Raw genomic sequence first — 14,469 nt, 5'->3', positions numbered from 1 at the left:
AGTTAAATGATTTTTGCCTTATCTTTGTTCATTCGGTTCAAGTATGTATCATATCCAAGTTATTGTAGAATTATATTTACTGTGTGCCTTGTACACCCTATTCGAGTCAATACAAACTAGATCTGCTTGCTGGTATTTTTTTTTTTTTTAGATTTTATTTATTTATTTGACAGAGAGATAGCGGAAGTAGGCAGAGAGGCAGGCAAAGACAGAGGGGGAAGCAGGCTCCCCGCTGAGCAGAGAGCCCGATGAGGGACTCGATCCCAGGACTCTGAGATCATGACCTGAGCCGAAGGCAGAGGCTTAACCCACTGAGGCACCGAGGCATCTCTACTTGCTGTTATTTTTAATTAAAAGTAAACTTTAAGTAGGCTGACAGTAAAAATATATAGCCAATTAAATGTAAAATACTAACTCTAAAAAAGTAAAAAGAGTTGTTGATATTATAGGATTTATACTGAAGGTGTCACAGACCAAAGCTTGGGGAAAGTTAGAGGCAGTTTGTAGGAGAGCCCTTACAGGAGGGAAGAGAATCAGAAAGGGTGTAATATGGATGCCTTACTCACTGTTCTGACAAACTCCTTTTCTGAAAATGGCTATATCCCTCCTCTTGTAAAAAACAAATTATAATAGCTTCCCTTTCCCCCGCCTCCAAGTACAGAGAAAATGGCAGGTTAATGACAGTTCAGTTTTACTAAAGGACATCATAGCAATAATGACATTGAAGTTGGGTTTTGAATGTTTGGTAGAATTTGATAAGTGGGAGGGAACAAGAAAGCGATGACAGGAGTGTTTGGAGCCGCAATGATTAGGCCAGAGGCCACATGCGAGGGCGGAGTACAAAGTAGATCTTAATATACAGAGTTGGATCTAATTATAGGCATCTTGGTTTATCAAAAAGTAGCTAAGGCATAATTAGGTGATACCTAGGACAGTGTGTGATATAGATTCTCAACGGATGTTTGAAAAATCTAAAACAAGGAGCCTTCATGTGAATAAGTATGCTCCAGCTCTCCCACAGGACAAAAACAAAACCTCAGGGTAATCGCTCCAGACTGATAACTACAGGATTAATTCTAGTGCAGATATCTAAAGCATTCTAACATTTCATAGAGGGATATGCCACAACCTGTGCAAGCTTCTCTCTTTTGGAAAACATTCATGCATACCGCAATTTCTACCATGACAAACGATGAAATAAATATAAAGAAATATTCTCATGGTAATTGTTTCTCTGTAGGAAAGATCCCTTCACGTGAGACTGTGAGACTGTGGTTTCCAGAATTTATATAAGCACCAGATAATTTCCAGCAAGAATGTTGTCATTCATATTGCTCTAGGTTTTGATGAGAGAGGGAACTTTTATCCACAATTACTTAAATTTGGCAGTATTATGCCCAAAATATTGTAGTTCACTGTTGTTTTAATTTGCCTGTCCCTGACTATAGTGAGGAAGATCACCCCCTGTTTCTTTCTGAGCTTTTGATTTTATTCTATAAAACTTTCATTTGTAATTGTCCATTTGTTTATGGGGGTGTTTTTAAAACTTTATTTTCAGTTTATAGGTTCTCTTTGTATGACATGAATATTAAAGTACGTTTCATATATAGCAAATTTGTTTTCCCGTAGTTAACTTTGTGACTTTATTTACGGTATCTTTGGTCATTCTTCTTAAGAACTGTGTAATAAAATATGTGGTCTTGTGCTCTGTGTTTCCAGTCTTGCTTCAGGAGTTCTTCCTAACCCTGGGGCTATCCAATTATTATTTCAAATTATTTTCTAAAATTGTGTTACTTTTTCTTTTTACATTTAAATATGTATTCCATCTCAAATTTATTATCATAAAATGAGATAGGGATCAATTTTGTTTGTTTGGGTAGAGAATTGTTTCAGTGCCATGTAGTGTGTGAACCACATTTTCCAACTGAATAGAAATTCCAATTTTTCACACATGAAGTTCCTATATATAATAAGCTTAATTTTCGTCAAAACTCTATTCAACTAGTTTATATTGCTTGTGGTATTATTCTCTTGTCATATTCTCATATCATAGTCTCCATTTTAAAATTTTTATAATTTGTGGCTATACATTCCTCCATGTTAACTAATAAAAGAGTTTTATCAAGTTATAAATGAAAGAATATAAGTAGAAAAGATCCCAAGTGAAATGTTATTAAATGTATATATTTTTTGAGGCAGTTGGCATAATTAAGATATCAATGATTAAGAAACACATTTCCTCATATTTAAATCTTATTTTATGCCCCATGTTTTACTGTTTCTTCTTATAAGTTTTATTAATTATTCATTAATTTTTGTTCATAAGTATTGCATATTTTGTCACTATTAATAATGACCAATTTTTCTTTCTATATGTAATCAAGTCTGATTATAACTTATGTTGCTAATAGAATATGGATTTTTCCCCTGGGGATAAAAATATATGTTTATAAAAAATAAAAAATTAAAAAAAAAAGAATATGGATTTTTGTATATGAATCTTGTATTAAGCCTTTACTAATGTTTCTTAGGTCCCTCAGCTTTTCAAAATATATGACCATTTATCTGCCAAATGGAGATAAATTTGTGTTTTGTTTTAGTATTTTTACTGCTATTTTATTTCCTAATCTTATTGCCTTAGGCAGAAACTCCAAAATGGTGAATAATAATGTTGAACATAAACATTTAACTTATTTCTAATTTTAAGAGGAAAACCTTTCACTCTTTATCATGAAATTTTCTATCAGTTTTTGGTAAATACTTTTTCTCATGGTTAGGAACTGGGTGGATTTTACCAAATACCCTTTGGTAATACAGCATCATCACGCTTAAAATATACTGGAAGGTTTTGGAAACACTTTACGTTGGCACTCATAGATTCATTCATTCATTCATTCAATAAGTGTTTATTGGCACATGTGCCCTTGTTTATTATTCATGTGCCAGCACGGGAGCCAAGTTGGGAAACCTGCACAGTCCCTGCCCCCGGGGAGCTTACATTTCAATGCAGGGACGAACAATCCTGGTGGATGTATATTAAGCTACCACCAAGGGCCATGCACTGTTCTAAGTGCTTTACTGCACAAACCAGCTAATTCTCCTAACAGTACTACAGTACATACTTTATCAGCCCATTTTACAGATAAAGAAAGTGAAGCACAAAGAGATGAAGTAACTTGGTCACTGCCACCCAGCTAGTGCAAGGTAAAACCTCTTTGTAAACTCAGGCACACTGACTCCATATTCCATGCAAATATACAGATGAGAATGAATGACAGTGAAAAATATAATGATAATCAAAAGCAATTACATTTCTGAAATAAAACCCTATTTTTACACCATGTTTTATTCTTTTCATAAACTGTTGAAGTTGGTAATAATTATTGTAGTGGTCTTCTTTCTAGAGAATTTTAACTTCATTTTCCTTTTCCTTTTGATCTTTGGTGGTTTTTGGTTATTTATTTCTTCTTTAAAATACTGAAGTAGGAGGGGTGCCTGGGTGGCTCAGTAGGTTAAGCATCTGACTCTTTTTTTTTTTTTTAAGATTTTATTAATTTATTTGAGAGAGAGAGAGAGAGAACGAGTGGTGGAGAGGGGAAGAGGGAGAGAGAGAGAGAGAGAAAGAAGCAGACTCCCCACTGATCAGGGAGTCTGATGTGGGTCTCCATCCCAGGACCCAATACCAGGACCCAGAGATCATAACCTGAGCTGAAGGCAAAAGCTTAACCGACTGAGCCACCCAGGCCCCCCTAAGCATCAGACTCTTGATTTTGGCTCAGGTCATGACCTCAGGCTTGTGATTTGGAGCCCCATGTCAGGCTCTGCACTCAGGGGGGAGTTTGCTTCTCTCTCTCTCTCTCTCTGCCCTTCCCCTTGCTCTTTCTCTCTCTCTCCAATAAGTAAATAAATCTTAAAAATAAATAAATAAAATACAAAAGTAGGGGTGCTTTGCTAGCTCAGTTAGGGAGCATATGATTCTTGATATCTGGGTTGCTGTTTAAGCCCCATGTTGAGCATAAAGGCTACTTAAAATAAATAAATTAACTAAATAAAATAAAATTATAATTACTTAAAAAAAATACAAAAGTAGTGGTGCCTGGATGGCTCATTTGCTTAAACACCCAACTCTTGGTATCAGCTCTGGTCTTGATTTCAGGGTGGTGAGTTCAAGTCCTGCTCTGAGCTTGGAGCCCACTTAAATTAAAAAACAAACAAACAAACAAAAATAAAGGTAAGAACTGACACCAAGAAAATAAACAATAAGTATAAAATAATATGGAAGCCCAAACTAATATTATTATTATTCATGATAATAATGTCATTACTATGATATTATTATTAATAAACCAGTTGCTCCTCATTAAAAGAGGCCCACATGCATATAACTAAATGAAGGAAAATCTATGTTATTTATATGAAACTCAGTAAAAACAAAAGTACGTTTTTTCTCTTTATTCTCCAACCTCAAATCCTACTCACCAATTCCTAGGTTACAGTGAAATAGTTTAAAACTGAATTCCAAACTATTTTCAGATATTCTCTTTCTGTCTGTTCTGTTTCAAGTATCTTTACTGATTAACTGTATTACCAAACCCCAGGTACCATACAAATAAACATTTGAGTTAACTCCAGTATTGCAAGATTGATTGCTTAAACTATTTCTTCTTACCTACCTGGAGGTGAATCACTTCATATTTTGTTATAATACTTTCTGAAAAATCTGCTCCTATAAGACATATGGGTGATGTAACTTCTGAATTCTATTATAACTCATATGCTTTTTATCCTAACAGAAGAGAGGCGGCTAGATGCAGTATTCTTGACTCATATTCACTTTACTAAAAATTCTGTATAGATACAATGACATGTCTTGCAGATTTTAATGAGAGAAAATAAGAGGTTTGATATTAGTTGCATCTCCATTGTTACCCACTCATTCTATAGATCTGATGATGTCACATTTGTCACATTTTTCTTTTCTTTCTTTCTTCTTCTTCTTCTTCTTCTTCTTTTTTTTTTTTAGGTCTTAGAAGTCTGTAATATATTGTTTTTAACCCTTCAAAGTCTGGGATATCAGCAGGATGTGTCTAATCTTATGTCATTGTTTTCATTGTTTCAGCCAAAGACCTGATGAGCCCTCTCAGTGTACAGACCCAACATTTCCTTAGAATAGGAAAATTTCCCTTGCTATTTGTGCCTTATTTTTTGGTTATCTTCTCTGCATTGTTCTTTATTTTCCCCTTAAACATCATTTATTTACATGTTAAGTCTTCAGGATTTCCCCCCCAAATTTCCAGAATTTTCCCTCATAAAGTAAACATCAGTGTGTGTGTGTTTGTGTTGTGATCTGTTTGTTCCACTTGACATTCTAGGACATTTGTAACTATAGAACATTCTATCTTTGAATAAAGATGGAAAATGTATTTTTTATTTCCAAAAAAATGATTTCTTTTCTTTCCAGACACCTTTCAAATTCTTTAATTACTTCTCCTAAGAAACAACTCTCTGGTTAATGCTTTCTAGTTAAAATTCTCATTTGAGTTTTCCAATTCCAATTAAGCCAGACTTGAAGATCTTAACTTCGGGATGCAATAGATAAAATTCAAGGATATCTGTGAACTAAGATTAAATGGAAGAAAAACACCACATCTTTATTTTTACTAACTTCTAAATGGAATATATATTTTCCTTTGTTTATGAACATAAGCCAAAAAATTTAGTTTTGCTAGAAATTCTCATGTTTTTGTCAATAGCAGAAATCATAGGTATTTTCCCATCCTATTACCATTTTACCATATACCTGATATATTTACATGTTGGTCATTACTTCAAAATTAGTCTAATTACCTGCCAATAGATCTTTGTGTTTAATCCATCAATAGAAAAGAATATATGTTACTACATCACGTATTTGTCTTTAAATAGATTTTAAATATATTTAAGTACTTTTTGCTATATAATACTATGCATTTATGTTTAGAAACATTCTTCTTTCTGAATAAGGGTCCCCAACCTGCTCCATATTTTGTGAGGTACACGAAAACTGGAGAACTCCTGATTTTGAGTCATATGTGCATAATAGTGTCTGATTCCTGTTAAGCTGTTTTGTGCAATTATTTTCTAGATTAAGGTTTCATTAGAAGTCAGATCAAACTATTAGTGTCTTCAAGACTTCAACCACTCAGAAGTAGGGGAAAGCACAAGAGTCTTTGCTCTTATAGATCAGCTGTGAACATATCGATAAATCATTCGTCCTGTGCTGAGACCAAAAGCAAAGGGAATTTCTTTTTCTGCACAGTAGAATTTTGAATTCTGTTTAGTCTTTCCAGGCAAGAGTATGGGCCTAAAGTAATAAAGTTGACTTTGTTTAGGTAAGATTGTAATCTAACCATTCATTTGTTCATCCATCTGTCTCTTTATTCATTCATGTATTTATTCATATGACAACTATTTGGTTTTCATGCATGTGGGTGTGGTGTGTGAAAATTTCAAATTCTAAATAACCGATATCTAATGAATTTTTAAACATAACTCTGAGTTGAAACTCCCTTATGCTGATTTGAGTTAGACTGAGTATATGAAAGAGATAAATTTAATATTTATAATCCTGAGTTTTTAAAAATGAAGGTTTTGATACATTAGATAAAAATATTGATGCTAAAAGCAAGATGATACTAAAGAATTCAACAAGTTTTTATTGAAGCACTTAAAAAAAAGCCTCATAAATTTTCTATTATTGTGCCATCAACTGGAATTTTTTTAAAGTGATTGAACCATAGAAATTTTATGTTAGAGTTGGGATATTGTTTTTCATACAGCAGATTTATTAGGAGGAATTCACAAGCTCATTAACTAATTAAGAGTAGAGCCAGAATAGAATGTAGATCTATTTAGTCAGTGATTTAGGACACTCTAAATATTGTAATACAAGTAAATTTCTTTTACTCATTTTATACAATCCACTATAATAAATGCTAATTTGAGGAAATAGGTACTCTTAAATTGAATGAATGTTACTCTAGGATGAATTTCTCTCCTAGAAATTTAAATTTCAGTATTGACAGTTCAAAAACATCTATCTTAGTGGCAAAGAGACATTTCTATATTTGGGTAGAATATCATACTTTAGACTTTAAGCTATATGCCTCAGATTGGTGCTGAATCACTTCAAGGTGAAGATTTTTAATAAATTTGAGAAAAGCAATCTACTTACAAGTTAATGGATTCTTTGTATTCATCACTTTTAATGTTATGTGGCATGAAAATGATTCCATTAATAATGTAACTAGTGTTATGGTAAGGTTGACAAAAAAGCATTGAACAAATATTCATTAATAGAGCTTAGACCAGAGATCCTTCCAGTTTTGCAATATAAGAAACAACTTTTCCTTGGTTTTTGGATACTCTTTTAATTGCATGTTCTACTTTGTTGTGGATATTAAGTGAAATATGCCATTCAACCACTTGAATTTATATTTAAAAAAGGGCATGTATGTGTGTTGTTTGTTTATTAATGATGTGAGTATATATTTTTATGCTTGTATATTTGTCAGGGTATAATGCTTTTATGTCTATAGATTTTACTTCAGCTAAAAGTCACGTATGGTGTGATTTTCATCTACAGGCTCATGATATTCACATCTGTCCTTAAATATGCCAGATGGCAAATTAAAAAAGAAAATTGAAAAAAACACCTATTTTTCTATCAAAATCATGTTTAGGTAATAGCTACTGAGTACCTACAATGACCTATTTATTTATTTTAATGTTGGGAGCTTTGCTCTTCACCCATAACATTGGAACCACAAAAGGAAAGAGAGAGAGAGAGAGTGAGTTACATGTTGAAGATAGTAAAGCAAAGAAGAGTTATTGGGACAGAAAGTAGATTGGTTAGAAATGAAGTATGACAAAGGGGAAGCAAGCTCATTTTCTGAATTTTCTAAAAGTTTCTGAGATCCAATGTCTTACATTGCTGACTTTTAAAAAGTTCTGAATATTTAATAGATAACAAAGTTGTATCAACTTACAAATGCCTGGGCTACCAGAGCAAAAAACTGAGGGGCGTATTTTACCTTTCATTTTCTCTCACCTTCTGTGATTGACTGTGATTGGGTCCTTTGCATTGGAGCTGGTTTCAGTTACTCATTGGAAAACTCAGAAATCTGATTCCATGACGTCACCCAGGAAATGACAGTCACAGCGAGTATCATAGTCTGCAGCACATACCATTAGGTACTTCATTAAGTGGAAAAAAGAATAGCAGCCCCAATATTCTAACATTTCCATAAAAACCATTTAAATCTGCACTTTTCTGTTCCCAGTATATTTGATACTTGTTAAGGAAAGTAAAATGTTGCAGAGTACTAAATTCTTGTTAATACTGAATGAAAGTCACCAAATAATTCTTAACATCTACAACATATTTTTTACAGTTAATAGTTTATGCTAACTCTACTGCCCCATTATAAAGAATATAAAGCAGAAACACTATCCTGAGATTTTGGCGAGCACTTGGAAAATTTCAGAACAATTAAAAACTTGGTGAGCATCTGATATGCTGTTGCAAACACTTGTTTCTTGTTTTTCTGAGTATTTCGCATGGTACCTATTATGGTGCTGGATTTATAGTAAGTTAGTAAACATTTGATTCACTTTGCTGAGAGATCTGGGAATGTGTCAAGTATGGCAATCTTCTGTGTGAGGGCGTGGACTGTTTTACCTTCATTTTTCTTAATTTCTCAGAGTCTAACATTGCACCAGACAATGGAGTCAATAAATATTCACTGATTGATGGACAAGTGAATATTAAATCAAATAGTTATAAGCCATGGGAGTATGTTAAGAAAGGGAATTGTCTGAGAGATTATCATTTCGGAAAATTTATCTTTGCAAAGTGGCGGGAAAGAATGAAAGGTCCTCAAGACTTGTATTTTCTGGTTATTTAGAGTAGTTTGTATTTTATATTAATACCTTTTATAAAACCTTCATGTCCCCCTTTTGCTTTACCAAGGCTTCTGTTCTATTAGCTGGTTAAGTAGAGAGCCTTTTGCTCCACATCTTCCTTTCTCTCAATCTCTCCTCTTGTTCTTTCTTTCTTTTTAGAACATTTAGAAATTTATATTTTCCTACCTTTGCATTGATCTTTGATTAACTGTTCCATCCATTTAGCGCCTCTCATTTGTCCTTTCCTCACTTCCCCATCGTCTTGTCCCACGGTCGATCCCTCAGGAGGGACATTGTAAGCCTAGCATTTCCTGAATTCCTGCACATTTAAAACTGCCTTTTCTAAATGAAACTAGATGAACTCAATAACTTCCCCCCAAATGCAGTTTTTATTAACAGACCCTATTATTGATAGAAAAGCCAAGGTATTTATTATGCAATAAATAGGAAACGTTATTGAGTATCCCATAAAAGAATAGCAGGCACTCAGGGTTTTCACATTATAATTTTGAACTTTCAAAGATCAAATAATTTCAGTGTCACCTATTTTTTCCCACACAATATGGAAAATGGATCGATCACATTTTGGATTCCTCAAGAAGCAGATAAAGTTTTTTTTTTTTAATTCATTTATTTGAGAGAGATTGAGAGAAAAATAGAAAGAGAGAGAGAAAAAAACACAAGCAGAGGGGAGCAGCAGAGGGAGAGGGAGAAGCAGGCTCCCCGCTGAGCAGGGAACCTGACATGGGGGCTTGATCCCAGAACCCCGGGATCATGACCTAAGTCAAAGGCCGATGCTTGACTGAGTCACCCAGGTGCCCCAAGAGGCAGATAAAAGAGATGATTGCAAAAGTTTTATTGGAAAAATAACATTTTGAAAGTAAAAGGGAGGAAAGCGAGATTGAGAAGGGGAAGCCATTAGACCATGACCCAGAACTGACAAAAATCCTTGCCAGTGTAAAGGGGAACTCAGAGAAAAATTACCTACTAGAGATGTCCCGTACTGGGTGGAAATAGCTAGGTCCTTGTCAACCCACTTATTCAGTCTACTGTCCAGGGCTCCAAAATTGAGGAAGAACCTGAAGAGGTAGACAGCTGGAGTCTATTAACGCACTGCCAGGTAGGCAGTGAATCCTCTCTTGAAGAAAGCTCTGAGGGGTTCCTGGGTGGCTCCATCAGTTAAGCATCTGTCTTCGGCTCAGGTCATGATCCCAGTGTCCTGGGATCGAGTCCCACATCAGGCTCCCTGCTCAGCGGGAAGTCTGCCTCTCCCTTTCCCTCTGCTTGCACTCTCTGTCTCAAAGGAATAAATAAAATCATAAAAGAAAAAAAGAAAGAAAAATAAGAAAGTTCTGAATGGCACATCTCCCTGTATTCCAAAGGAAGAGAGAATCTACATGTTTTTTTTATGAAGCAAACACAGTATTCATACCAAAATTTGATGAAGACAGCATAGTAAAGATTATAAAGCAATCTCACTTATGAACATGGGTATAACAATTCTAAATAAAAATATTACACATTTAAGCAAATGGAATTCATTTCAGGAAAGCTAGAATGTTTCAATAGTAAAAAATTGATTTATTTAATTAGCCACATTTTTAGGAGTAAGAGGTTCAATTATATAATCATCTCCATGGAAAAGGCCTTAGCAAATTCAACAGCCAACCTTGATAATAAATAAAAAATTCAAAATGATTTTTTGACATAAGGAATGGCATAAACAAATAGGTAGATATATAAACTAATAGGTAGATAATTGATAATACTAAGTATAATTTCTGGTAGTCTTGAAAATTGCTGTAACTGCTTAAGAAAAATATTTGACCCAAAATTGCATTCTTAGATATGTATTAGCAGACACAGACAAAAATATGCATAGAAATTGTATTCTTAGCTACAAGTAGAAACTGTAAATCACACAAATATTATCAATAAGAGAATATTAAATAAACTGTGCTGTCTTCATAAATCAAAATATTATGCAGAATGGAATTTACAAAAAAGATTGCTGGACCCTGGGGACTGTTTGGCCTTAGAGGTCCTTCATGCAGGAGTCTGTGGTGCCTTTGACCAGCCAGCTAAGCAGGCACACGTCAGTGTTTATGCATGTCTTAGGCCCAGGTTCTGGTCCCTGTTGAGCTGGTTGTCAAACAACTAATGGTAAAGACAACATATAATATATTATTGAATTTAGAACACATTTTAGAGTAAGAGGTAACTCTAAGATAATTAAAATTACATAACTTAAAAAATAGTTATCTATTGACCACTGAATTATTATATTATAGCTAAAACAGTTTCTTTCAAGGGCGCCTAGATGGCTCAGTTGGTTAAGCGTCTGCCTATGGCTCAGGTCATGACTCCAGGGTCCTGGGATCAAGACCCACAGCAGACTCCCTGTCAGTGGGGAACCTTCTTCTCCCTCTCCCTCTGCCTACTGCTCCTCCCCCACCCTGTCAAATAAATAATGAAATCTTAAAAAAAAAAAAGTTTCATTAAAGATTATTTTCTAAAATAAATGCTTATAAAAGATATAGTGACATCCATATATTTAAAGAATTAAAAATTCACAATGATTTTTTGACTATTAAGACTCATGAACAGAGTATCTATTTTTGGTATATTTTATCAGTTATTTAGCCATCTCTCTTTCTAATACTATGACACTGACATTCTCCTGAAATATAAATGCTTTTTAATATGGCCATATTATACTTATTTTTTCATAAAAGTTTGCTGAAATATTCTTCAAAGTTGCATTTTATGGTTAATAAATTTAAAATTATTTTTAATTAAAATAACTTTTAAAATAGCTTTAAGAACTACAGAAATCTAGAGTGAAATTCTACTGAATCCAGAAAACCCCTCCAAATTGCAGCTATCTCTTAAATATACATTTAATGCAGGAACTTATTATGCTGTTTTTGTTTTTCTTCATGTCTGCCATTGAAAACCTTGAAATATAGTTAATTAAAAGATTAATTCTTGTTTAATTTTAACTAGGGGCATTTTTCTCTTTGTAATAAATACATAGTTAAATTTTCAACTATGTAATACTGAAAATGTAAGATAGTTACTTAAAAAGTAATGAGGTATGTATTGATCCTGCTTGAACATACAGTGCTACCTCAACAGTGTTATTCCGAATTTTATAATAAGTAGGTACTATCTTTTATCAACTGATTGCATATATTTTAAATAACCTTTAAATAGATAACTAAATCTCATTATTCTTTAAGGAGTGTTTCTTATAAAACAAACAGATATTCTAATTTTTAAAGATTTTATTTGTTTATTTGACAGAGAGAGAGAGACACAGCAAGAGAGGGAACATAAGCAGGAGGAGTGGGTGAGGGAGAGGCAGGCTTCCTGTGGGGCAGGGAGCCTGATGCGGGGCTGGATCCCAGGACCCTGGGATCAGGCAGCAGCTTAAGGACTGAGCCACCCAGGCGCCCCCAATAGAGATTCTAAATGGTCAAATAGGTTAAGAAGCACACAGGCTTAATTATTCTCATAAAGATATATCTCTACTTATAAATAGTCTAATTAAGGTTTCATATGAGTTTTGTTTTTCTCTATGTAGTTGTTTTGCTTTCGATCCTTTTATGGTTTCCTTTTTAGTTTACAGTGTATTTTATACAGTACATGGGTCATCATTTTTTCTACCATGTCTTTTTAACTTATCCTTATACAGCACTTATTTTCATAGATGCCTCTTTATGCCCGCAGGAAGAACTATTAAACCAAACATTGGACAGTGGTGTGGTGTGGTGGAATATGCCCAGGCTCAGGTGTCAGGAGGACCCCGGTGCAAACACTGGGTCTTGCACTTAACGAACTGAAGGCTCCCAACTAGAAAGTGTGAAGAATTGTGAGGGTTAAGGCACCTAGCAAATGTCCACTAAATAGTGACTATTACAGCATTTTTGTCATTACCATTCCAAGAGAAAAACCCAAAGGAAATGGCGCATGAACACACCGGTGACCTGATTCATTGAGAACCATTTATTTATTTCTGATACAATGGTGACGGAGCACTTGTGGTCCTCTGGAAAACAGACCATAAAGTATTAGATGAAAGCAGAAAGCAGGAGGCTAGCCTTCTTACATTCTGCTGCCACCATTAATCATTGAGTTGGTTTTAACAAACAAAAGCAACTGAAGAGCTAAAAGACTTCTCTTGTAGAGGAAAAGCTTGGGTTAAAATAAATGATTAACTATTATTCAGTGTATTTCTGGATTACTTTGGGAGTCCACACCTTGGGGAAAGAAAAGCAAAGACTGGGTGTCAGAAAATAAGTTGGGAGAAGAAAGTCTTTTACGAAGTAAAGACCTCCCATAGTCACTTATTTTAAGATTTCATAAAATGTCAAAATTCAGGTTAAACAAATATAATAATATAATGTGTCATTATATTGGAGATTGGACAATATAATGTGTCATTATATTGGAAAGTTTTTTTTTCCAAGAATTTTCTTTTGTTTTTCAGCAGAAAAAAAAAAAAAAAAAAGCCATCTCTTTCCTGCAGAAAATCTTGGCAAAGATTTATGAACTTTGTTCAGCCTCGCTCTAGCACGCTGTTTGAAATTCACTGGCTTGAACAAATGAATAAATATTCATCACCTCGGCTTTCTTCTTTTTTCTAGGTGCCTCCCATACTCCTTGATAAGCAGTTCTCTGAATTCACTCCAGACATTACACCAATCATTTTGGCAGCCCATACAAATAATTATGAAATAATCAAGCTTCTAGTTCAGAAAGGAGTCTCTGTGCCCAGACCCCACGAGGTCCGCTGCAACTGCGTGGAATGCGTCTCCAGCTCGGACGTGGATAGCCTCCGCCACTCACGCTCCAGACTCAACATCTACAAGGCCTTGGCCAGCCCCTCCCTCATCGCACTGTCAAGTGAAGATCCTTTTCTCACAGCCTTTCAGCTAAGTTGGGAGCTTCAGGAGCTGAGTAAAGTGGAAAATGAATTCAAGTCGGAGTATGAGGAGCTGTCCCGACAGTGCAAACAGTTTGCGAAGGACCTACTGGATCAGACAAGGAGTTCCAGAGAACTGGAAATCATCCTTAATTACAGAGATGACAGTAGCCTTATAGAAGAACAAAGTGGAAATGATCTCGCCAGACTCAAATTGGCCATAAAGTACCGTCAAAAAGAGGTGAGTGTTGCCAGACCTTTTTATCAAAATATCATATGATTTAATCACAGTGACGTCAACCGATACTCTGAAATTATGTTTGGGCTTTAGAGCCTTTTCTACTTATCTGGAAGTGAATGATATTTATGGTTTGCCAGATTAATAATTACGAAACACAAGGAAGAACGGCAAGAAATGGCGTAATAACTGGTGATGGCATTAGGCAAATGTGTTAAGATGTACACATTTACTGTGGTAAAATGGAAAAACTGATGAATTTTAGAATCTCCACACTGAAGGTTCTGGTTCTACCATTTGTAACTCTTGTTCCTTTACAGATCTCTTTGAGATTGGTTTCCTCCTCTGTTTAATAGTTATA

At 34.6% G+C, this 14,469-nt stretch overlaps 1 protein-coding gene across 3 annotated transcripts in view; it reads left to right on the top strand.

Annotated features, from left to right (window-relative positions):
* TRPC4 (transient receptor potential cation channel subfamily C member 4) overlaps positions 1–14,469 on the top strand; it is a 214,278-nt gene that overhangs the window by 86,241 nt on the left and 113,568 nt on the right. For all 3 annotated transcript variants that reach the window (XM_082700394.1, XM_082700395.1, XM_082700393.1), the window contains exon 3: positions 13,593–14,111. In XM_082700394.1, coding sequence (XP_082556520.1) covers positions 13,593–14,111 — 519 coding nt within the window. The remainder of the gene's footprint in view (positions 1–13,592; positions 14,112–14,469) is intronic.

This window comes from Mustela nivalis (genome assembly GCF_964662115.1).
Source record: "Mustela nivalis genome assembly, chromosome: 15".
Lineage (NCBI taxonomy): Eukaryota > Metazoa > Chordata > Mammalia > Carnivora > Mustelidae > Mustela > Mustela nivalis.
Note: the sequence above shows the minus strand (reverse complement) of the source record. Positions and strands in the feature narration are given on the sequence as shown.